At 50.3% G+C, this 25,638-nt stretch overlaps 3 protein-coding genes across 7 annotated transcripts in view; 2 read left to right on the top strand and 1 right to left on the bottom strand.

The window, feature by feature from the left end:
- Nucleotides 1–1,685: 1,685 nt before the first annotated feature.
- On the bottom strand, nucleotides 1,686–25,194 carry Zbtb4 (zinc finger and BTB domain containing 4). 5 transcript variants are annotated; one of them, XM_032913990.1, is made up of 4 exons: nucleotides 22,803–23,561; nucleotides 8,137–8,203; nucleotides 6,724–7,751; nucleotides 1,686–6,166 (listed from the first exon to the last, which is right to left on the bottom strand). In XM_032913990.1, exons 3-4 carry the CDS (start codon nucleotides 7,740–7,742, stop codon nucleotides 4,231–4,233), a joined length of 2,955 nt encoding a protein of 984 aa, XP_032769881.1. In that variant the 5' UTR covers nucleotides 7,743–7,751; nucleotides 8,137–8,203; nucleotides 22,803–23,561; the 3' UTR covers nucleotides 1,686–4,230. The 5 variants fall into 5 exon arrangements, with proteins under 5 accessions (XP_032769881.1, XP_032769879.1, XP_032769880.1 ...); XM_032913988.1 differs by lacking the exon at nucleotides 22,803–23,561 and adding an exon at nucleotides 22,642–22,791; XM_032913989.1 differs by lacking the exon at nucleotides 22,803–23,561 and adding an exon at nucleotides 18,363–18,505.
- Slc35g6 (solute carrier family 35 member G6) lies at nucleotides 22,794–23,633 on the top strand. Its single transcript, XM_032914171.1, has one exon. It carries the CDS (start codon nucleotides 22,794–22,796, stop codon nucleotides 23,631–23,633), a length of 840 nt encoding a protein of 279 aa, XP_032770062.1.
- Nucleotide 25,195: 1 nt separating the features above from the next.
- The window catches only part of Polr2a (RNA polymerase II subunit A), a 25,827-nt gene continuing 25,384 nt past the window's right edge, over nucleotides 25,196–25,638 (top strand). Inside the window, exon 1 of the mRNA XM_032913993.1 lies at nucleotides 25,196–25,638. This exon is cut by the window's right edge and continues 41 nt beyond it. Coding sequence (XP_032769884.1) covers nucleotides 25,587–25,638 — 52 coding nt within the window. The 5' untranslated portion in view covers nucleotides 25,196–25,586.

Genomic DNA, 25,638 nt, shown 5'->3' with positions numbered 1-25,638 from the left:
TACCAGAGCTTTCACACTGGTGGATTTTTTTTTTCATTTCATTTATTTTTGCCTATGTTCTTGGGCTGTACAGTATTTATTGGTTTGTTTAGAGTGGTTGGAATTGAACCCAGAATTGCCAACAGTAAGCAAGTAGTCTACCTCTGAGCTACCTTAACATCTTATTTTTCCTTCATTTTTGATTTCATGGTTTTGTTATTGTTGCTTAAGACAGAATCTTGCTTGATCTTACAGTCCAGGCTGGTCTTAAACTCTCAACAAGCCTCTTGCCTTACCCTTTCAGGTGCTGGGGTCGCAGTGTTTCACCACTATGTATGCCGTTAATTTTTGTTTTGTCTTAAGACTGGGTCTCATATAGTCCAGGTTGGCTGAACTCACTACAGAGCTCAGAGCAACTTAAACTCCTGATCCTTCTGCCTCTTTCAAGAACTGGGATTATAGATATATATAGACATAAGCCACCAAGCCTGGTTTTTGTTTGTTTGTTTTGTTTTAGAACCAGTGTCTTAGTAAGTCCAGTCTGGCCTTCAAACTTAGTACAGTCTCAAACTTTGTCTTCTTGAAGTAACTGAGATTATAGGTACACACCCAACTTGGTTTTTTTGTTTTTTGAGGCGTGGTCTCACTCTGTAACCATGGTTAGCCTGGAGCTTGTTATGTAGATCAGGTTGGCCTCCAACTCCACTTGCTTCTGTCTCATGAGGGCTAGGATGAAAGGTATCTAATTTTAAATTTGAATTAAGGCTTGGAGAGGGATGATTCCGAGGTTAGGAGTATTGGCTGCCCTTCTTCAGGACTAGGGTTTGACTGCTATTACCCACATGTGCAACTCCAGTTCCAGGTGGGTGGAACGCCCCCTTCCTGACCTCTTCTGGTACACATGTGGTACACAGACCTACATGCAAGCAAAACACTTAAAGGGAAAAAGTAGTTGAAGCTTGATACCTTTAAATTTTGTGTATCTCACAGACATCTAGATTTTCGGTTTCTGTTGAAAACATTTAGAAAGCTGGCGACATGCTGTTGCCTGCAACTTGCCAGAGCTTTTCAGTGGCTGCCCACTCTGGTCAGGGTACTCACACCAGACAAGCTCTCATCTACCTGATCTGCCTTGCTCACGCTCCCAGCTATTCCTCCATAAGGATGGGATACCCAGCAGGCAAGATGAAGCCAAGGAGACAGGAGTGGAGGAAGGAGCTCTTATGTCCACGATAATCTCTGCCCTAGTGTACCTTCAAACCAGAAAAGAGTTGGACCTGGTTTAAGCAAAGGTTATTCTGGGACATAGAAATCTTGAACCTAACACTTACACCTAGCACTTAAGGATGTGTCTAAAAGTGTGTGTTGGGGGGAGGCACTGCATTTTTTAAGAAGGGGCCTTGTGAGAAAGGGGCTATCCTGGAACTCTATGTAGCTAAAGATGACCCTGAACTCCTGATCCTCTTGCCTTTACCTCTCATGTAGAGGTATGTGCCATCATGTTGGGCTGAGAAACAGATCTGCATTCTACCCAAGCTACGTCTCCAGCTCCTGAGTCTCTACCTAGGGTCAGCTGGAGTCGAGGGATGTAAGTGCAGTGAAGCCCCTGGAGGCAACAGGCTACAGCTCAGGGTCCCTGCTGAGCAAAGAAAACAAATGCCTGCCCCACCCACCAGCCACACAAATGATCGCAACTGGCATCGCTGTGAGCAGAGTTCATTTGTCTTGTTGATTTATTGGCCTAGAGAATTGAAAACACACAAATCTGGAGATAAATATTGGTCAGATTCTCTAAATCTGGGTCCTCACTACGTATAGAGCTAGAGTCTGTAAAATTCTAAATCTTGCGTGCTGTGGCACAGAACCAGTAGCTTCCCACTTTCTCCCTTCTCCCCAGGTCACGTGGGGAGAGAGGGCACAAACTGACAAGACTTGATCACCTCCAAACGACAAAATTGCAAAATCCCAAACTCCCAGCACCTGAAACTCAGGATATGGAGACCTTCCAGCTCAGATATATATTTTTAAGTTTCTGCTTTGCCACAACTGTTTGTCACCAAATTCTGGAAGCTATTGTCTTTACCCTTATTAAAAACAAAAACAAAACCCATTTATAATCTCAATTCTTCCAAATGGTCAGAATTTTGATCTATTCTGAAATTCAAATTCCCCAGTTCATTTTTACCCCTTCTCTCAGGACTTCCTCAGAGGAGGGCAATGAAGGTAGAGGGGACCCTTGTCATCTCTGCCCCCTGCCTTCAGGCCTTCCTCAGTCTCTCTTGTGGTTCCGCTGTATATATAGATATATTTATATATATAATTTGTGTGTAGATATATATATGTATTCTTTATTATGTATTTTTTGCAGTTTTTCTAAAGTGCCAGAAACAAGATTTATGGGAGTTTTTAGTGATTTTTTTTCTTTTTTTTTCCATTTTTCCCTGTTTGAAACTTTTTCCCCCTTAAAAACTGGAACTTGGTACATTCAGTAGGAAATTCTTCACTCAGGCTGTAGCCAAGACCAAGAAAAGTGCAAAGAGACAGAGGAGGGGTGGAGTGACCCCCTCCGTGGTTAACATTCAGGAAGCCTGTCAAAAACCTCCCCTTCTGTATACTTGGAGGTTAGGAGGAGGCAGGAGGATGCTCCTGGCCTTCCCAAACTCACCTTCCTCCAAAAGCCATGATCTTGCCCTCTCCACAGCAGGTCAGAGGGCAGCCATCTTGGCCCCAGAAAACAGTAGCTGAGAGAAAGACTGTCATTTTGATTAAAACAGTCTTTCTCCTTTTGAAATCATACTCCTCTAACTCCCACATCAAATTTGTTCCCCCAAACTGGCTCTCCCTTTGTGAGCTGGTTCTTTCTTTGTGGGGGAGGGGAGGTGGGTATATTGGAAATATCCATCTAATCACACATCAGGTCAGGGAGGCCCCATTTTCAAAGGGAATTAGGAACAAACATTTCTCTATTGTCCCTACTGGAAGGAAACATAGGACCCCTGACCAGGGTTAACTAGTGCAAATTAGGGATTAGGGACTATTTAAAAATCCCTGTGCCCCATTCCTAGGCTGGGATCTTTGGGTGTGGGAGACTGAGTCAAAGATGGGGTATAAGGTGCTGTTTTGGAGGCAGAGTTGGTGGGGATACCCCAAAGCCCACCAGAAGAGGAAGATGGTTCCCTTAAAACCATCTGGAGTGATTGGTGAGGACAGTGACATCAGAGGAGACGGAATAAAGGTGAGGGTGGAGGTTCTGTGCAGATCTTGGGCTTACCCACACATCAAACCCCCATCAGTTTCTCTGGCTATTTGGTCTAATCTAGAAGAAACCATAGTGAGGGGTTGACACGGAGAAAGTAGATTCCCTTCTCCATTCTGTATGGAGTACTTCATACCTGGTGCTCGAATTTGGGTTATCCCCAAAGCAGTCACATATAAAGGCCAGAAGAGTTATGATCTATTCACCTCTTTTGTCTTGGAAGAATCTGGGGTCACTGGACTTGGGGTAAAGGTAGGGCCCAAGATTTCCCTGCCCTGTATTGAAAAAGTGCTCAGCCATAGGATACCTCCTGCCTCCTTATGACCTGGAATGGGTTAGGCCATCTCCAAAGTCTCGGAGTGCAGGAAGGAATATGGAAGATCCAAAGGCATGGAAGCCAAGGAAGGCATGGCATCTTAATATGAAAGAAACAAGGACAGAGAAACCCACCCTTAGGAAGAATGGAATCCAAAGCCATGCTTCCAGGCTGGTGGGTCAGATATCACAATGGTCTGGTCCAGGCCTTGGGCCACAAAGAATGGAATGTGCTAGGAAGCATCTGGGGAAGGGCTTAGAGACAGCGTCAGAATGAGCAGGCATCATTAGGTGAGAGAGATAGATGGTTTCCCCCTAGGCTTACCAATTAGGGGAGCAGGTTAGACATTCAGAGCTGGTGGGGCTGTAAGTAGAGACTCAGAGAAGTATATTGCTCAGTTGCCCAAGGGCTGGAGAAGGGATGGGAGCTGGCTCTGCCCCTCACAGGGGCCATTCCCTGGAGAAGACTGAGAGGGAACCACCCAAAATCCCTTCTCAGGGAATGGGGAAACTACAATCACACAAAGCAGCCTGACTCCTGAGCTCCAGGGGCCCCCAAATCCCTGCACAAGAATGTTATGGGGCTCCCAAAGGGCAGGGAGGCCAGGGAGCTGGGGGGAGAGGGAAGAGGGACTCAGGGAGGGTAGCATCTGGTAAGAGGGGGGATCTGGCCTTGGTGCTCACCCCACATCCCCCTTCTGGGTTCTCTCAACCCCTGTCATTTCCCCTACTCCCTTAGGGGGAACTGGCAGAGGAAGAGGGGGAGGTGGGGTTGGTGGAGTAGGTGGTGCTGCTTGAGGATTCACTGCGTAGCCAAAGACCCCCGGAAGGAAGGGAAGGGCCCCACCACCCTTTTCATCAGGTAGGACCATGTTGAGAGCAACTGGGAGAGCAGCCAAGTTGCTGAAGTTGTAAGGGTAGGCAGCAAGGAGCTGGGGGCCATAGACAAGTGGGTAGGGTTCAGGGTAGAAGGTGACTTTGGCAGTCCCCATCTCCTCCATCCGGTCTCCCTCGGAAGCTCCCACTGGCCCCTCATTCCCAGGTTTTCCTTTGCCAGCACCGGGATCCCGGCTACCTCCTATCAGGGCCAGGGGAAATTCCTGCACAGGTGGGTATACATAGCTACCCCCACCTGCTACTGGGGGTTCCTCACCCCCAGAGATGACCGGGTCCTGGAGTGAGGCAGACTCGGAAGCTTCAGCAGCAGCAGCAGCAGCACTACCACCGCCTGCCTCTCCACTGGATGAGGACACTTGCATCTCTTGGGGGGCCTCCTCCTTGACATCAGTGGGCCTGGTGCCAATGCTGCCTTTGGAATAGGCAATGACAGGTGTGGGAGTGCCCCCAGGCCGCTCCACAGCATGCCTCTGCCCATGTCGGTTCAGAGCAGCTGCCGTCTTGCACACCTTGGCACAGTGGGGACAGGTGAAACGGGTGGAAGACCTCCTGCCAGTCCTGGAGTTGTGCGAGCCCCCGCTATGAGCTTCCTGGTGCTTTCTCAGCTTCCTCAGAGTGGCAAAAGCCTGGGCACAGTCCCCACATCGGTGCCTACGCTCACCACGTCCTCGTCCTCCTGGGCCCTCCACTGCTGGGGTTTCCTCCCAGCCCCTTCGTTCCAGCTTTTGCCTCCAGCGAGGTGGTCTTCGTCCTCGGGGCAGTCCGCTCAGCCCGCTGGCAGTAGCTCCAGCCTTGCGCTTAGGCTTGTATGAATAGTAAGGTCTCCAAAGCTGATCTTCCCCTCCAGCCTTCGATTCCTCTTGGTCCTCCTGGTCCTCCTCCTCCTCTTCTTCCTCCTCTTCCTCGCTCTCCTCTACTTCCTCTCCACTCAGTTCTCCGGGACGCAGGTCAGTTTCTGAGATGCGGCGCTTGACAATGGCCTCTTCCCCAATTCGCACAGTGATCTGACACAGTGGAGGTGGAGCCTGAAGCTGAGAAGAGCCTCGGCCTGTCCCTGTGGGGGAACCCCCACTCCCACTCACCCCACCCACGGGTTTGGCTGTGTAAGTCAGAGTCCTCCCAGCCCGCAGATTCCGGCCCTTGGCCTCCTCTGTGGCTGTGGCTGGCCCTGCAGCTGTGGCTGGGATGACAGCGGTGGAGGCTGGGCTGGTGGGTGTTGCTGCAGGCTCAGGGGGAGGAGGTGGGTACTCTCGTTTCTTGGGGGGTCTTGGGGGAGTCGTATAAGTGATGACTGAGGCAGCTTGGGACCCTCCTGTGCCGACTGGTCCACCCCCAGCTGCACCACTACTACTGCTCCCGTGGACAATGACTGAGGGAGCTGGATGAGCAAAGGTGATGACAGAGTGGGGAGGACCAGGTTCTGGGACGGGTGGGAGTAGGGGTTGGGGGCTGGCTGGCATTGCGGCGGGGACCGGTGTGTGGAGGCTTGGAGAAAGAGGGGCCTCAGGGGCTCCCTGACTGTAGGTCTTGTAGGGCCGCTTGGCTGCCCGCATAGGGAGCAGGCGGTACAGCTTGAGGGTATTAAGCTTGGGCTTGTAGCCTCCATTGGGTGTCTTCTCACTGGCTAGGAGGCCAGGGCTAATGCCATGGAAGGCTCGCTGGTGGGTCTTCAGGTTATAATAGGTCACAAAGGTTTCCCAGCAGAAGATGCACTGGTACCTGGGCCAGGACAGCAGGGAATAGGGCAGGAACAGAGCCACTTGAGTTAAAGGCCCTGAAGGCAGGGCCTCATCTTGCCCTGTCATCTGCAGCCCTCAGACCTGTAACTTCCCAGCAACTTGTTCATCCTCCCCCTCTGCTGCTTGCTGTACCCTCCAGCCTCTGGAGCGGGGCCAGACTAAGCTCAGCACCCTGACTCCTGCCAGCCTCTGTTGTTGTCGTAACATGGGAATAGGCCCATATTTTAGCCCCCAAAGTGCCTTCTGTGGTAAAATGACAGAATGGTCATGCTAAGGAAATACTAGGTGTTGTTCTGTGTGCTCTAAATCCCACAGTCCTCTCCTGTGAGGGCAAATTTCTCTTTCCTTCCTGGCTTTTCCCACAACACCAAGCCTAGATGGGCAGGCAAGATAGTGGCACAAAGGAACTGGGGCTGAAAGGAGGCAGTGCAGCTCTGGAGGCTGTAAGCAGGGAGGGACAAGGGCAGATCCAGTGAGGATAGCCCCCTTTCTAGACCCCTCTGCCCACCCCTCCCTTGTCCAACTCAGGTCACTCACCTGCGTTCCCCAGTGTGCCACACCTCATGCTTGGTGCGGTACTCAGCCAGGGCAAACACCTTCTCACAGTAGCGGCAGGGGTACTTCCTCCGCCATGAGTGTACATTGCTGTGCCGCTTCAGGCTGGACAGGGTCACGTAGGAACGCTCACAGGCTGCACACACATAGAGCACATGGCCGCCCACAACCTTCACCACATGCTCAGGGCCATCTCTGAAGCTCACTGGTTGTGGCAGGGCTGAGGCATCCACTCCTGCAGGACCTCCAGGGCCAGAGCCCCCAGGTCCCAGCCCTGCAGACCCCCGAGTGTTGGACCCTCGTCGACACTGAGCCTCGTGGGTCTGCAGTCGCTTGGGATGGATGAAGCTTTTTCCACATCGAGGGCAAGGAAAGGGCCGCCGGGGCTGTGAGTCAGGAGTCAGGGGCTCAGCTTTGTCACCTTCCCATTCTCCATCTGTTCTAAGCCCTGGCCCCAATCTATCCTCATTAGGCTCTGAGGTGACCAAGGAAGATGGGGCAGGTGGTACCCAAGTATCACCTCCTTCCCCCAGGCCCTGTAGCCGAGAGATACCCAGTCTCCGGCCCAGAGCTCCAATCTCTGCCACAGCTGCCCCATCCCCGCCACCACCAGGGAGTGCAAGCCGGGCACTATAGATGAAGTTGAGGACATCAGAGAAGGCAGCTGCTGGGACCCCGGGCAACTCTAGCACCCGAGGAGGAGATGAAGAATGAGGAGAGGCTGGAGGGGGAGGAGAGGATGAAGAGGAGGCAGCTGTGGTGGTTGCAGGGCTGGGGACTGAGCCACCAGTAACTGGCGGGAGGGGCAGTGGGGCTGAAGCTAGTAGAGCTTCTCTGAAGAAAGGACTAGAGGCGGCCAGCACACTGCGGTGAGCAGGGAACTTGGTGTCTCCTGCTATGAGGGTGACGTCACAGAAGAGGCCACGGAGCCGCTGCTCATTGAGCTGACGCAGGACAGCTGGAGCATGGGATGGGTCCGTCACCTCTGCAGGGGGTGGCATGATGCCAGCCTAGACATAGGGAAAAGAGGTCAGGGAGAGTCTCAGAGGCTGGGCAGGGGTCAGGAGCTTCTGAAACCAGGAAGATAGATGGAGGACAGCAGTTAGAGACTGCTAGTCAGAATCTGGTGGAAGGCTGAATAACTCAGGTCACAGAAGTGATGGGTTAACACACTAGGCCGCTTGGAATCAAACCAATATACAAGACCAGTATGTTTAACATCTGGGTCAGCAGAGGCTAGGGATACCTCAGGCCACAGTGAGGGGCAAGTGGTCATGACCTCCAGATTCACAATAAGCAGTAGAAAGGGAAACTCTCCACACCCAACCATTGTGGGGGTGGGGTGGGGGGGTGAACAAGATAGCTGCCTTTGCTGTCTTCCCCACACTTTCTCACCTGAGAGCATAGCCAACATGGAGCAGCGTAGTGGCTCAGCAAGTCCCTCCAGTCTGGCCTTTTCCTTCTGCAGAGAAACAGAAACTGTGTCAGAAATCAAGAGGAGACAGGAAGAGGGTCCGCACAAGGAAAGAGATTCAGGATGTGGGCATGAGTCCAACAGTCAAAGACACTGGCTGCTCTGCAAGCCCTGATCCCTACCAGAGCCTGTCAGGCTACTTGGCCAAATCCAATCAGACCAAGGAGGCCACAAGATTATCGCTGAGCTTGCTCTGCCAGCCACAAGAGGTACAAGATGATTTGCATATCCCCAATTCACCTCAGAACAGTACAACAGAGCATTTCAATCCCACAGGTCCAAGGCCGCCTCAGCCTCACAGCCCACTTTAATCCCTTTGGCCCAGTCTTGGGACTCAGAGAAATCAAAGACTTGCACGTTTTTTGTTTTTGTTTTTTAAATCTCAGTGGGCTTATTTACATATCAAAATAGAGCCCCTCCCCCATTGGACTAACCTGATTAGATTTTTGCATTAGAAGAGTGCTTCCTCATATACACCACAGACCCAGATATCTTAGCCTGGCATGTGTGTTGCAGGGTGGAGGTGGGGAGAGGGGTGTTCTAGGTACCAGGTGACCGACCAATGACATGCATATATGCCTGCTTGCTGTACTTCTTGAGGATACTTGGAAGGTAACCAGACCTAGAGTGAGAGGCTTTGGGTCCCATTCTTTGTTCTGAGACCTTTGGATTTTGGATTTTGTCTTTAAAGCTAGGACGGGGCACATGTAACCCACCTCACCTCTTGCTGAGAGGTTCAAATGGAACAGTAGGCAACCAAAAGGTGAGCTATGACAGTCACAAGTGAGCAGTTCCCAGCTGTGCAGCTACTGCAGTCTCAGGTTCCTATGTTTTCATTTGGAGATCTGAGTTCCAGAGTCACTCAGGTCCCTGATCCAAAGTCTGGCAGCAGTCAGCAGGGATGGCCTGGGTCCTTCTCATCTACCCTCAATGTACCCAGGAAGCTCTGGCCCCTTCCACACGACATGGGCGACACAATCACCAGTATCCCACACCCAAAGCTTCTCATCTAATCTCAACACCCCAAAACACTCCTTCTTCAGTGATTACCCACACTATCTAAAGGCTATACCTCACCTCATGATGCCGCAAGACACGGATGGCTGATACCTCTTCTGGGCGGGAGGAAAAATGGTGATAAACAGGGCAATAGTTGAAACCAAAGTTGTAACCACTATGCCAGGCACAGAGCAAGAGCTGAAGGGTTGCCCCGTTTGTTGCTGCACTGTGGTTCGGCAAGAGTCCTGGGGACAGAGATCCTCCTCACCTGTTGCCTGGAGTCATTGTCTCTTACTCTCTTCTGTTTATTTATTTATTTAAATGTACATTGATTGGTATTCTACCTGCTTGTCTATCTGGGTAATGGTGTCAGGTCCCCTGGAAGCAGAATTACAGGTGGTTGTAAGCTGGGGACTGAAGCTGGGCCCTCTGCAAAAGCAGCCAGGGTTCTTAGCCATGAAGCCATCTCTCCAGCCCTTCTGACTAGGGAATCATCTATGATGGCCTTGGAACTGCATTTGCGTCATTTCATCTTTTCCCTCACCATTTAGCATGGGCTTCTCTACTTTAAGATGATAGAAACTTAGGCATGCTGGTAGCTTGCTCAAGGTTGTATAGCCAGTTAGCAGCTAGGCTGGGATCTGACCCTACAAAGTTTGGGTTCAAAGTCTCCAATGACTTTAGTACACCATGACAGAGGATGTTAATAGCCCCCACTGGAACACTGCTAGTCTACCTAGAACTTGGTGAAAATTAGGGGTCTCCTTCCTCAAGGAAGCCATGTGAAGAGAAGCAAAGTCAGTTTGACTCCAGTACCCATTCACCCTTGTACCAGGACTGCCCACCTTGCACCACATGTTACAAGAGGGTGCCTACAGATATGCATGGTATGTGGCAAGGCCTATTGGTGTTTCTTAGAACTGCAGAGACCCAAAGCTGGCCTGGCTCTTAGCAATCACCCAGAATCATTACCACTACAAGTGTTGGAGCTGCCACTTGTTTATAGGCAAAGCATAGCATGTGCACACCATCTATCTTAACACTCACAATGGCCACTGTGAAGGAGTTAAACACTGCAAGCTCATCTGCAGGCCAAGGGGATGTACTGCTACAGCATTCTGACCCTGGCATTGCTGCTAATTCCCCTGGAGTTTAGACCAGTTCAACTGCCCCATGGCAAGCCCTAAAATGAATTATGGGAGATGAAGACACCAACTATGTGATCCTGGAAAAGTTACTTAACCTTTATCTTAGTTTTCTTGTCTGAGAAACAGTTCCCACTGGGCAGGGTGGTTTTAAAGATAAAATGAGCTGGGTTGGGGATTTAGCTCAGTGGTAGAGCGCTTGCTTAGCAAGCGCAAGGCCCTGGGTTCGGTCCCCAGCTCCATAAAAAAGAAAGAAAAAAAAAAAAAAGATAAAATGAGCTAATAACTCAGCCAACCAAGGATCAACAAAATTCCAAAACACTGGTCCTGCACTGAACACACACAGACTTGAATCTCTGGCCACTGTTCTCTACCCAACACAATAAGAACTACTTAGACAGGTGTGGTGGGACATGTATGTTATCCCAGCACTGAGGAGAAGAGGAAGAAGGATCACTGACGGTCAATGCCACCCTGATATACACACCAAGTATCAGGCTAGCAGAGCCAAATGGGGAGAACCCTGAATCGAAACAAATAAAATAAAAATTCCAAAAACAGTTTATATGGAATTTGTAAGGTATTAAACATTTTAAGTAGAGACAACAAGGTAGACAAGAGGACATGTGTAATTTAGATGCAGATAGTTTGACAAACTGTTTACTTATTTGAGACAGGGTCTCTTGCAGCCCAGACCTGAACTGATCAAGAATGGTCTTGCACTCCTTCCTGATCCTATCACCTCCACCTCCTCAGTGCTGGGAGTATAGAAATCCATCACCAGACATGATTTACTAGTATAACTAGTATATCCATACCCACGGGGCATTCTGGAACCAAGTTCTCATGGATACCTAGGGATGACTGTGCCCTGGAAATGGTAAGGAAAGGGATGGAAAAGAATAGGCAGAATGTGGGCTTCAAGATGAACTGGGTAGAGAGAGAGGGCTCAGCAGTTAAGAGCACTGGCTACTCTCTCTTTCAAAGGATCCAGGTTTTATTTAAAGCACCCAAATGGCAGCTCACAATTGTCCCGGAGGAATCTCAGGTCTTCTGACCTCCACTGGCAGCAGATGGTATGTGTACATAAACATGCATGCAGGCAAAATACCCATACACATTAAACAAACATCTGAAAGAATGAGTTTGGCAGTTCTGTGAATTTTAAAGTTATTTGTTTGTGCTTGCTGTTTCTCTTGTAAAGGGTCTTAGCTACTTTGTGACTTCTTGGGTTTCCAACCCTTTATCCTTCCCCTACCCCAGCTCTCCCTCATCCCCTATCACTAGATGGGAGAAAAGAAGACATAGGGAAGAGAGAAAGATACATCTCTGAGACTAACTTCTTCCTTCTTGTTTCTTCTTTGAACACAACTACTAACAATCTGTAACCCCTGAACAACCAACAGCCACCACCCACCCATCAGAGCCCCAGCACGTATAGACTCTCTGAAAAGTTCCCAGGATTCCAAACGTCACACAACTGCAGGAACTGTCTGCAGCTGGCGAAAACACGCCTCTGCTAGAGCACGAGGCAAATCATAGTCAGCTGCTGTAAAGCATCCTGAGCACGAGGCAAATCATAGCTGCTGTAAAGCATCCCCCTACCCCCCCACACACCTGGGATTAAAATGAAAACACATTCTTATAATATTTGTGGGGGGTTTTGTTTGTTTGTTTTTAAAGATTTATTTATTTATTTCATGTATGTGAGTACATTCTCGCTGTTTTCAGACACACCAGAAGAGGGCATCGTATCCCATTACAGATGATTATGAGCCACCATGTGGTTGCTGGGAATTGAACTCAGGACCTCTGGAAGAGCAGTCAGTGCTCTTAACCACTGAGCCATCTCTCCAGCTCTTGTTTGTTTTTTAAATGTTTAAAATTTTACTTACATTGGTGTTCTGCCTCCATGTTTATCTGTGCTAGGATATCATATCCCCTGCAACTGGAATTACAGACAGTTGTGAGTTGCCATGTAGGTACTGGGATTTGAACCCAGGTCCATTTGGAAGAGAAGCAAGTGCTCCTAATTGCTGAGCCATCTCTCCAGCCCTACTTCTATGGTTTTTTTGTTTGTTTGTTTGTTTTTTGGTTTTTTGGTTTTTTTTTCTTTTTTTCGGAGCTGGGGACTGAACCCAGGGCCTTGCGCTTCCTAGACAAGTGCTCTACCACTGAGCTAAATCCCCAAACCCCTATGTTTTTTGTTTCTTTTCTTTTCTTTTTTTTTTCCCCCCCCCAGAGCTGGGGACTGAACCCAGGACCTTGCGCTTCCTAGGCAAGCGCTCTACCACTGAGCTAAATCCCCAACCCCACCCCCTATGTTTTTTAAAGAAAGCAAAATCCCAGAATTCTCACTACATTCTCTGTGTGTGTGCGTGCGCGCGTGTGTGTGTGAGTGTGTGTGTGCCTGTGTTACTGAGTATTGAACCCAGGGCCCGCATGCTAATGAAGCTGTATCCCTGACTTGCACTTCCAGCCCTGGTTCTCTACTCTAGACTGCCTGAGCGACCTCAAAGGTGTCACAGAGCTTGGATCTGAGCACATATTCCAGAATGCCTCAGCTCTTGCTGTTCTCCCCATGTGGAATGTTCTTTCCTCTGGATCGATTCATGTCCCATAATTCTACCTTCTGTGTACTTTGACTAGTAATCTGGCTTAGGGGGTCTACCCTGACTCCTTCTCACTTTTGAAAACTTCATAGCTCTCTGTTACTTTATTTCCCTTCATGCCACTTAGTAAACACACTGCTTATTTATCTCTAGAGTGTGGGCTTCGAGGAGGGACAGGGTACGATGAGTGTGTTGTTTGCTCAAGTATCGCGCATAAGGAGAGGTTAAAAGAGTTAGAGGCGGGGTTGGGGAATTAGTTCAGTGGTAGAGCACTTGCCTAGGGAAGCAAGGCCCTGGGTTCGGTCCCCAGCTCTGAAAAAGAACCAAAAAAAAAAAAAAAAAAAAAAGTTAGAGGCTGGAAGTCCAGGACAGAAGCAGGGCACTTGCCTAGCATCGCCTTGGGTCCCAGCCCATAATGAAGGAACACGCAAGAAGCGCAGGGTTTCAGTAAATGAAAGAATTTGTGTTGGTGGCACCAGCACTCTGGAGGTTGGATCATGAATTTTTTTTTTTTTTTTTTTTTCGGGGCTGGGGAATCGAACCCAGGACCTTGCGCTTCCTAGGCAAGCGCTCTACCACTGAGCCAAATCCCCAACCCCGGATCATGAATTTTAAGTTAGTTTGGGCAATATGAGACTTTTCTAGAACAGACAGACAAAACTATTCTCTCTGGAGCCTCTACTCTCAAGAAAGAAGCCATCTTCAGAGCTGAGGATGATGGCCGTATCTTGACTTTTGGGACACTCAGTCTACCTGGTACATATCTAGAGGCTTGATATACATTATCTCATTTAATTATACCCTCAAAGCTGCACACAATAGGCCACACTAGGTTTTTATATTCTCCCAATTTTACAGAAAGGGAATAAACCTTATTGAAGGTAAGAGAGATTGTACGTAACAGCCAAAATTTTAATCTGGGCTTGGATGACCCCAGATGCCAAGTCTTTCTCTCTGCCATACTGCTGGATCCTGCCCTGAGGAGCCTATAGCAGGCCAGCTGGTTACATAAATCACCACACCAACTCTCACATGCTAAGTGTTAACTGTGTCACATCTGACTCCACCCCTCCCCTTGTTCCTAAATCCAGCAGTCACCAGTCTGGCTAAAGCTGTATGGAAATGACCTGCAAGCCTTCTCAAGCCCCTCTGGCCGCCAAAGTAGTTCAAGACCCTGTTAGCACTCCCGTGGAGTGGATCAAGGCATCGGAAAGGCTATCTGCCTGTATGTTTCTCTTCCACCGAGGGTCCTCAGCACTACCTGCACTTTAGTGTGACTCCTGGGTTGAACATGGTCTTTGGAACCTGGGTCTGGTATCTCATGCCTGTAACTCCAGCACTCAGAAGGCTGGAACAGGAGGATGTGAGAGTTCAAGGCTACCCTGGGCTCCTTATTGAGACTGTCTTAAAAACACAAAAGCTAGAGTGGTTAAGATAGCTCAAAGGGTAAAGGCATTTGCCACAGAAGCCTGGAAACCTGAGTCCCCAGGATCCACGTGGTAGGAGGGGAGGACCAACTCTTGCAAGCTCTCTTCTGAACTCCACATGTACACTGTGGCATGTGCTCACACACAAAGAAATGGAACTCAAAAACAAACAAACAAAAAACCAAACAAGCAAAACCCCCAGGAAACCAGGGCTGGGGAGACAGCGCCATGAGTAACAGCACTTGAGTTCAAATCCCTAGCACCCACATAGAAAGCTGGGGCATGGCTCTGAACTTGTCACCACAGGATTGGAGGGCAAGGCAGATTAAGGGCTCACTGGCTGGTCATCCTAGTCAAAATGGCAAGTTTTAGGTTACTGTCAGACCCTTTCTCAAGTCAATGAAGCCAAAGGAAATAAAAGATAAGCAATGTCTTGCTCTGGCCTCCACATGTGCAGTAAACACTTGAATCCCCATATTCAGGTGCAACACTCACTCGCACACACACTCACATACTCACACACACATACACTCACACACACATATTCACTCACACATTCACACTCACAACACTCGCATACACTCACACGCACACTCACACACATACACACTCACACGCTTTTAATACCCTTTTCTTGGCCTCTTCCCAACATCTCTATAAACTGTTAGGACTGAACTTAAATGCTTTTCCTTGGGTTGGGGATTTAGCTCAGTGGTAGAGCGCGCGCTTGCCTAGCAAGCACGCAAGGCCCTGGGTTCAGTCCCCAGCTCCGAAAAAAAAAAAAAAAACTTCATGAAAGAGAGAACAGAAATAAATTAATTAAAAAAAATGCTTCTCCTTTACCCTCTATCACCCATGGGACAAGGACAATCTCTCCTGATTATTCAGTGTCCCAAAGCTAGCACCCAGAAGACAAAGCCCCACACCCTGGGCTGGCACTCTTGAGAGCACTGCCCATGAGGACTGGTCCTCTAAAACAGTTTGGTGAAGGGCAGGACGGACGGCCCAGCAGTTAAGAGCACTTGTTCTGGGGTTGGGGATTTAGCTCAGTGGTAGAGCGCTTGCCTAGCAAACGCAAGGTCCTGGGTTTGGTCCCCAGCTCCGAGAAAAAGAAAAAAAAAAAAAATAGAGCACTTGTTCTTACGAAGACCCAGGTTTAATTCCCAGCATCCATATAGTGACTCAAAACCATCCATAACTCCAGCTAGAGGCTCCAATAACATCTGACCTCCTCAGGCACTAAGCATACATGTGGTGCATAGACATACATATGGGCAAAATATTCATATACATAATTAAATATTAAAAATTAAAAATTAAGAACTGTCCTGCTGAGACAGGTATGATAATCTAAGCCTGCAATCTCAGTATTCAGGAAGGTGAGGCAAAAGGCTTGGAAAACACTAGAGGCTCAGCTACAGAGTATGTCCCTGTCTCAAAAAAAAACAAAAAAAAACCAAAAATGGTGGCGTGTGTGCTGTCATGTGCACGCTGCAAAAGGCAGCACAGTACAGAAGTCAGGAGTACAGACTCTGGAGCCTGAGCACCTCTCATAAACAAGTGACTTGGGGCAAAGGATTTAATCCTCTGGGTTTCAGCTGCTTTGCCTGAAGGAGTGAGGTGGTCCCAGTGCCAGGGTGAAGACAGATGAGTGGCGGTACATAGAAACCTGGGAGCAGAGGCTACAGTTAATGCGAACCAACTGTTTATGACTACTGTTACTAGTGAAACTGAGAGCCGGGGGTTCTCTGCAACAGGGCCAACAGGGGCTGGTACTGGCATAGCTCTCAATTTGTTGTTATATATCAGGTCTATTTTCCATATGCTGTTGCAACTTCAGTAAGGTAGGTCATTAGCTCCATCTCACAGGGCACTCAGAGAGTGTTCCAGTGAGGAAGTTGTGGAGGCAACAGACCACTTCAGCTCTGGTGTAAGTCTTGCACCTGTCCTACAGGCCTCATAGGCAGGCAGCCTCCCTCATCCATTCCCGAGGATATAGCCATAGAGTCTTCCCGCTCAAGTATGTGTACACACAGCCTAGATGGCGTGCACAAACAGAGTGAGTGTATGTGTGTCTCTCCCACATGCACTGAAGGGCCCAGGCCCCAAAGGTAAGAGGAACCTGTTCCAAAGAATCTGCTTAGTGAGCAAATTCTGTCCAAAGCCATTTTACTGTCTGGGGAGTAGGGCTTCGTGTGCGTCAGAGATACTGGAAAGGGGGAAAGAGAAAGGGAGAGGGCAAGGCAGGAGGAGACTAAAAACTCTGTGATCCCTTTTTCCATTTTAGTGACAAAAGTCACACCCGGCCTTTACATAAACATGACCCAGGAGCCGCTCTGTCTAAGCTCACTTCCCTTGTGGGAGCCAGGACTTTTCCTCCCTGTGGCCCTAATGTTCTGGGTGAGGGCAAGCACAGAGACTCTGCAAAAGGAGAGCCATGCCACCCAATAGCACCCATGCCTGCCCTTCTTGACCTGCCTAATATTTATTTCCCAACTTTCCCATAACATCTCCTGGGCAGCCCTACACCCGTCACTTAAGCACACAGAAGGTAGGCACGTGCACACACAAAGCTTTCCACTGGTCTCCTGGGTCTGCGGCCCACACTGCCCTTGTCACGCCACCTCCTCCTAAGTGTTTTCTGACCAGCTTGTCTCCCAGCCCAACAGCCCAGACAGGCTCCCACAAACAACGTCACAAAAGAATCCCGTGGAGAATGTTGCAAACACGCAACCTTTCCCGTGCTTGGCTGCCCATGATCCCATAAACACGTCTTGCATGTCCCACCCAAAACCCCTCACCTCACACCAGTGACAGCTGACCCACAGGCTTCAGTTTCTCATGTTCCTGATGATTATTAGGTCTGAGTTCCAGACATGCAGCCCCCACGAAACTTGCTCATCACAGACACACAAATCCATCCGCCTTTCTGTCCTCTACACAACTGGACCACACCTCATCAGGACTACAGAAATGGAACTCAGGCGTGATACCTTTTGATTCAAATGTCCACAACTGACAGTACTCTTCAAATGGGTATGTACGTCCTGCATTCTGGTGCCCGCCATAACGCACGCACATACACAGGTGCGCGCGTGCACACGCGCGGACACACACACACACACACACACACACACACACACACACCATGCCAGCTATTCAGAAAACAAACATAAACATTCATATGTGCAACATAAGACATAGACATACATATAAGAAAACATGCTGACAAAAACTATATACACAACCTCAGACACCACACTTAAGGTAGCTGTCACCTAAAGCCACAGAGCCATATCTTGTAATTCTGTACCAGTAAGTACCCCTTCTGGCTTTCTATCTCTATGGATCAGGGAGGGCCCTGGCAGACCCCTCGGTGCCAGACTGGCAAACGGTGTTGCCCAGGAGCAGTAGTTTACCTTGCCCCACAGCACCGCAGGAGGTACAATCTCCAGGACTCACAGCAACAACCCTGCCCCGACGGCGCGGCGGTTCTGGGCCCCTGCTCGCACTGCGCACCCTGCACACCCCAACTCTGGGGCGCTCAGAGGGCCACCCCTCCCCCTCTCTGCCTGGCTCCTACGCCATCGCCCTCCCAGCAGCTTGCAGCGCTTGCCCGGGATCACACCCGCCCCACCCCACCCCCAACCTGCCCCACAGAGGGAGGGGGCATTGGGCTGCAGAATTTAACCCTTCCTAGGTGGAGTGATTACGACCCTCTTCTCGGCCCCAGGAGACCGAGTCCCCCAGTCGCGGCTAGCTGGACGCCATACCAGGGCGCCCTTAAGTTGCTCCCCAGCGCCGTGCGCGTTCAGGGGCGGGGCCTATTACAGCCCCCGACCCCTGCGCCCCTAGATCAACCTGGAAGGGGAGCGGTCGCGGGGCGCGGCTCCGGCCCCTGTGGCGCCGGGCAGCGGAGAGGGGGCATCCTCCCTAGCCCTGCCCGGTTCGCCCCGGGGCCCACCTGACTGCGATGGCGCCTCGTCCGCCAGGCCCGGCTCATCCCCGTGGCCACCCCCGGCCGCTTGGGTTTCGCCCTCCTCGGGCTTCGGCTCCGGCTCCGGTCCCGCCCCCCCAGCGCCCGGCCCCGGCCCAGCCCCACCGCCGCCGCCGCCGCCGCCGCCGCTGACATCATCGGCTCCCCCGTCCCGGTCCTCCCCCACCCCACCCCGGAAACAGTCCCCCCAGTGCCGCCGCTGCTGCCGAGAGGAAGCCAGCAAAGCGCAGCCAACACCGACTCAGGACTCTGTAGTCTGATGGCCGAGGCCCGGTGGATCCCGCACAGGGAAACGACTCAGGGCCTCCCGCAGGGTGCACACCTTGCGGGGCAGTGACTGGACTGCATTGCCCTAGACCACTCACTCCCTGGGAAGGGACTCAACCCTACGCCCGCCCTTCCCTCTGTACACCCTTCACTCAGGGGTCACATCACCTCGAACACGTCGAGCACGCTATGTGTGCACATTTGTTCACCACATACACGCACACCACACACGTTCTCTGGAGCCGCAAACTTACAACATGGCAGATTCAAATGTGGGCCCAGGGGAACCTATAGATCCAAAGTGAGCATCCTCACAACCCTGGGGGCACCCACCTTCAGGAATGCCTAGGGTCGACCCACTGGCAAGGAAGAGCTCAACCCCGTAGAAAGGAGGATCATTAGCACAGATAAACACAAAGCTTGGAACTTCACCTCCACCAGTGGAAAGATTCACTTCTGTGTCCTTGCATATAAATGCAGAGGCCTTGGCGAGGGCTTCCGGCACAACACTAACCACACACCGGTGGAAGCATGAGAAATGTGGCATACATAGAAACATTCCTGAAACCTCAATGGGACAGTCCTCTAAGACTGCTCCCTGGTTGCAAAATTACAAACTCTGGAGAGGCCTGGCATGATGTGGCTGCAGAGGCAGAGGCAGGTGGATTTATGTGACTTGGAGGCCAACCCGATCTAAGCAGCAAGGTCCAGTCAGCCAGGGCTACATAGTGAGGTCCCTATCTTGAAAAAACAAAACAAAACAAAACAAAACAAACAACCCCCTAAAGAAACAAAAACAACCACTTCTGGGGAAAGAGGAGCAAACTCTCCCTGTAGAGCATGGTACAAGCCTGTAATGCCTGCACTAGGGCAGCAAAGTGGAGACCGCTGCAAGCTCAAGTACATGCTGGTCTATTAGCAAGTCCCAAGCCACTCAGCCTATACAAGCCTTACAGCAATAAAAACCCATCCTCACACTCCTTCAAACACCTGTGCCCCGTGCTTATAATCCCAAGCACTTGGGAGAGAGTGGCATGAGGACCAAGATTTCAACGTCAGATTCCACAGGGTACATATTGGAGACCAGCCTGGGCAAAAATCAAAACAAACAAACAAACAAAGAAAAATCCCCTGAGGCCTAGAGAAAATGCTCAATGGTTACGAGAGAGAACTGCTCTTGCAGAATACCCAAGAGTTCGATTCTCCCCAACATCCAAATTCACAACCCCCTATAACTCCAGCTCCATGGGATCTGATATCTCTGGCCTCTGCAGGCTCCTGAGTTCATCCACATACTCCCATACAGACGTATATACATAGTTAAAAATAAAATAAATTTGGGGGTTGGAGAGATGGTTGAACTTGCACACTTGCATGAACATAACCACATACACTCTTCTTTTCTTTCCCATTTTTTTTCCTCACCATGTAGTTCTCACTCCTGACTGGCATGGAACTCACAATATAGATCAGGTTGGCCTGGGACTCACAGGGATCTGCATCTGCCTTCCAAATGTAAGGTGTGAGCCACCACACCTGTCCACACACCAAATATTTTAAAAAAGAAACTGAGGCTACAAAGATGGCTCAGTGTTTAAGGGTACTGTTGCTTTTTCAGATTCAAATCTCAGAACCCACCTGGTGGTCTACAAACACCTGTCTGTAACTCATTTCAGGAGAGCTGACATCTTCTGACCTCCAAGGGCACCAGGCAGGCAAGTGGCATACAAACATGCAAGCAGGCAGAACACTCACCCACACAAAGTTAAATCTAAAAAGAAGAACAAACAAGGCAGATATAGCTCACTTGGTAAAGGCCTGTCACACAAGCATGAAGACCTTGGTTTGAGCCCCAGAACTCATTAAAAAAAAAAAAAATAGGTGAATCCCAGGAGTTCTCAGGTCAGTCACTCTGGAGTTTACAGAAGCACAGAGCAAAAGACTGTCTCGGACAGGGAGGAAGTGAGTATTGCTGGTTTCTCCAACCTCCACGTTGTACTACATGTGTGTGCCCACATATATATGGCAGAACATGTTCACTCAGAAACAAAGAAAGACAGACTGACAAAGAGAGGAGAGAGAAAGAGGGATGGTGAGGAGGAAGAAAGGGGGAGGGAGGGAGAGAGGGAGGGAAAGGAAGGAAGGAAGAAAAGCCAAGTAGGGACGTTGTATGCCTCAGAAAATAGAGGACAGAGAGGCAGGTGGATCCCTCGAAGTCTCTGACCAGTCACCTAACCTCCTGAGCAAGTTTTTGCCACTAAAGACCATGTTTAGAAGGGTTGGGGATTTAGCTCAGTGGTAGAGCGCTTGCCTAGGAAGCGCAAGGCCCTGGGTTCGGTCCCCAGCTCCGGGGGGGGGGGACGACCATGTTTAGGGGCTGGAGAGATGGCTCAGTGGTTAAGAGCACCAACTGTTCTTCCCGAGGTCCTGAGTTCAAATCCCAGCAACCACATGGTGGCTCACAACCATCTGTAATGAGATCCAATGCCCTCTTCTGGTGTGTCTGAAGACAGCTACAATGTACTCATATATAATAAATAAATAAAATATTAAAAAAAAAAAAAAAGACCATGTTTAGGGCTGGTGAAATGGCTCAGTGGTTAAGAGCATTGTGATTGCTCTTCCAGAGGTCCTGAGTTCAAATCCCAGCACCCACATGGTGGCTCACAACCATCTGTAATGAGATCTCATACCTTCTTCTGGTGTGTCTAAGACAGCTATACTCATATATATTAAATAAATAAATCTTTTTTAAAAAGACCATGCTTAAAAAACGAAAAAAAAAAAGTGGACAGAACCTTAAAAATTAAAAAAAGCGGGCTGGAGAGATGGCTCAGCAGTTAAGAGCACCACTACTCTTCCAGAGGTCCTGAGTTCAATTCCCAGCAACCACATGGTGGCTCACAACCATCTGTAATGAGATCTGATGCCTCTTCTGATTGTCTCTGAACAGCTACAGTGTATTTATATATAATAAATAAATAAATCTTTAAAAAAAGCCTGAAGAGAAATACCTAATGTTACCCTCGGGCTTTTAGGGACATGAACACACACATACACAGAAACCAAAAAGCAACAGTCCTTGTAAAATGATGCAAAAGGTAAACGGAAAGAACCAAACCAAAAGCAGTTTCAGTGTAGGGGAGGGGGAGGGAAAGAGAGTGAGAATGAACTTGGAGTCATAGCAACAAAGGCAGAAAACCAGCCTGGAGTGGTGGGCCGCTATAATCAGCCTGGACAACATAGTGAATTCCAGAATAGCCTGGCCTATAGAAAGAGCCTCTTTACCCTCTCACCCTCAAAATTCACTCTAAACCAAAAGGAAACAAACCAACCCCCCAAAATAAACAACAACAACAAACCCAAGCTGGAATTAATGAGAGAATAGTCCCTGCCCCCTCGGGAAGGTTCCAGGGAAGAATCCCAGCCCCATTCCAAGCAAGTCACAATGGCTGAAGCTCTGCGGGGGACCAGGCAACCCGACCCAGGAGGAGAGGAGGAAGTCCAAGAAGAGATGGTGAGTATTTGGGGCAAAGGGGAAACTGGGGGCAACATTCAGTATCTAGATGTTCCTCTTCCCTTCCTCCTCTAAATTTCCCAGTGGCCCTGGCGACACCAACAAGTGAGACCCACAAATCCCTGGAGCCTGTGACATCACAGCTCTGAAGCTAACTCCCTTTCCACAGTCGAGCAGAGTATCCCTGGGTCCTCTTTTTTTTCCTCCCAGGAACAACGACCCAGAGAAACTCGATGCTCCAGGACTATTCACTACCTGCCTCCTGCTTTAGATGCTCAAGGCCCACTCTGTACCACCTCATCCATCTTCAGGCCCTTTCTAGCTCCTAGGAGTTCTTCCATCCTGAAGGGTCCACGATCTCAGCCTACCACTCACCCTACCTCGTTGCCCAGGCTGTGGTTGCCCTCCTGTCCAAGCTCCTTTCTCCCTAACAGGCTGCCAGTCATCCCTATTTCAACTTACCTGACTTCACCCAGCCATCGCCGCCCTCCACTCCATCCAGCCTCACTTCGAACCATCACAATCGCTGCGGGCCCTCCAATGCCACCAAAGGCCTGTTTGTGGCCCTGCTGGGTGGAGGCCTGTCTGCTGGCTTCGTGGGCCCATTCTCCCGTATGGCTTACCAGACATCCCAATTGCCCTCATTGGAGCTGCTCATCTTTCGATGCCTCTTCCACCTTCCCATCGCTTTGATACTTAAGTTTCGTGGTGATCCACTGCTGGGACCTCCTGATGTTCGGGTTCGGGCCTTCCTTCATGCCATTCTCAATGTCCTCAGCATTGGCTGTGCCTACAGTGCCGTTCAGGTGGTGCCCGCCGGCAACGCAGTCACTGTTCGAAAAGGTTCTTCCACCGTGTGCTCGGCCCTCCTTGCACTCTGCCTCGAGAGCCAGCGTCTCAGCGGCTATGCCTGGTGTGGTCTGTTTGGCAGCACCCTTGGACTAATCATCATTGTGGGACCTGGACTAGGGACATTGCAAGAGGGGACTACTGGCCTCTACACAGCCCTGGGCTATGTACTGGCTTTCCTGGGAGGTCTGGCTCTGTCGCTGGGGCTGCAGGTTTACCGTTCTCTACACTTCCCCTCCTGCCTACCAACTGTGGCCTTCCTATTTGGCCTGGTGGGGCTAATAGTCTCTGTACCAGGCCTCTTTGTGCTACAGACCCCCGTGCTACCACAAGACACTCTGAGCTGGAGCTGTATGGTGGCAGTGGGGCTCCTTGCGTTGGTTTCCTTTGTATGTGTCAGCTATGCAGTCACCAAGGCCCACCCTGCCCTGGTATGTGCTGTCCTGCACTCTGAGGTCGTGGTAGCCCTGATGCTGCAGTATTACGTGCTTTATGAGACTGTGGCGCCTTCTGACATCATGGGAGCAGGGGTTGTGTTGGGCAGCATTGCCATCATTACTGCCCAGAACTTCAGTTGTGATAAGGAAGGGCAAGTGGAGGAGTGAAATCAAACTTGAGAGCCTGGGGGAGGGTGGGACAAGGGTAAATAGGAGAGACAGGAATAAAAACCATGGAAGAACAAATGCCTGGCAAAGAACTGGTGTGGAGGACCAGTGAGAAGGCTCAGCAGGTAAAGGCTAGTGCTACCAAGCTTGCTCTCACATGGTAGGTAGATGGAGAGAACCGACTTCTACAGATTAGATTATCCTCTCTATACATGCGCTGTGGCATGCTTACACACAGAATAAAAAATATTAAAAAAAAAACAAAAAACCAAAATGGTGTTGAGAGGAATGCCCTAGGAGGGTGACTCGGGGCTAGGTGGAGAGGGAAGACGGGAAGCAAGTACAGGAACCAGAGTATGGAATTTGGGCTGGTTACAGAGAATAAGGTTATAATTAAGCAGTGATGTCTCAGATCCAAAGGACTAAGGAAGCCTGGTAGTGGGCCATGGGGATTAATCCCACAGGCAGGAAAGAGAAGAGCACTGGAGATGAAGAACGAAGAATGCAGTTTGTCAGGCAAACAGCCAGCACTGGCGGGGAGGGGAATGTCTTTTCCCTTTGGCAGTATTTTGCTTTCCTCTGTGGTGATGCTCCCTGTCCTCAGTGGTGGTGCTCCCTGTCCAAGTGGTGACGTAACATTGACATCAAGCATGAGTCACTGTGGTTGGCTGTACAGTGCTTTGCTTTGGTAAGGGTGGAAACACGCTCTTATTGGAGAATCCCTTGAAACACTCAGCCACCACCTCATTTCTGAAGTAGTCTGGAAGGTGTAGGATTTCCTAAAAGTTCACATTCCTTGACCCCAAATTCCCCAAGACATTCGTATTCTGCCCCACCGCTAATCTGCTTTTCTCAGATTGTCGCGGTCGCGTGACCTGCTGCTCCGAGTTGAAGCCATCCTACTTTCATAATAGGCCTCCTGGCTCAGGAAAGGCTTGGGCGGGATATCTAGCGCCAAGGTTCCGTAAAGCTCTCTATTAGAGGACAGGCGGTGCCCCATCACCCTGGGAGGCCTGTCCACAAATATCGGCTACTTCCAATAGATTGGACGCGCCATCTTGTCTGCTTATGCATATTCAGAGAATCTTGAATATTCATGAGCGAGGGCCGTGCGGCCCCTCCCTCCAGCCCTCCCCCGGAACAAGCTCCGGAGAACCCGACAGGCCCCGCCTTCTTTACCGATGCGTAGAACAAACCATTTTCCGGGTTGGGGGGGGAAATTAATGAGAGACTTTAGCTGAAAATGAGCGTGGACGCCAAAGCTGAGTAAAGATGGCTTAACTTTATCCTCCATTCTGTAATCCGTCAGCTTGAGTGTACGGGAAGTCGGCGAGGGGGGCGGCAGGCTCAGAAACATTCTCCTCCTCCTGTCGCGTCAGAAAGAACACCCAACCAGGGAGCCGGAACCCTGGCGTCAACAACTCTGGCGCGCGCGCTCCATGTAGGCCGGTGCGGGCGGCCCCGTAGCGCAAGGGAGGGCGGGAAAGGAAGGGGCGGGACACAAGGGCGAATCTATAAAGGGCGTCATTCAGCCAGTTCTCTCCTCAGAAGCGCCGAGAGCGCGACCGGGACGGTTGGAGAAGAAGGTGGCTCCCGGAAGGGGGAGAGACAAACTGCCGTAACCTCTGCCGTTCAGGATCCCGGTTACTTATTTATTCGTTACCCCTTTTCTTCTTCCTCCCTCCCACAACCTCCTCCTTTCCTCCCTTCTTTTGTTTCCTTTTTGGGAGCCGACGAATCTCCGGAAAGGGAAAGAAGGCTTTCTTTCGGCCCTTTTCGTTTCTCCGCCTTCCTCCTTCCTCCCCTCCCCCACCTTTCCCTCCTCCGGCCTTTCTCTTCTTATTCTGGGAGGTCTTTCCTGGAGGCCGCCCGGACGGGTTCTGAGCACTTAGGCGGCGGTGGCGCAGGCTTTTTGTAGCGAGATTTGCGCCTGCGCAGCGCGCCCGCCTCGCCATGCACGGGGGTGGCCCTCCCTCCGGGGACAGCGCATGCCCGCTGCGCACCA

This window comes from Rattus rattus, chromosome 9 (assembly GCF_011064425.1).
Source record: "Rattus rattus isolate New Zealand chromosome 9, Rrattus_CSIRO_v1, whole genome shotgun sequence".
Classification (NCBI taxonomy): Eukaryota; Metazoa; Chordata; class Mammalia; order Rodentia; family Muridae; genus Rattus; species Rattus rattus.
This window is presented reverse-complemented; position numbering and strand designations above follow the sequence as displayed.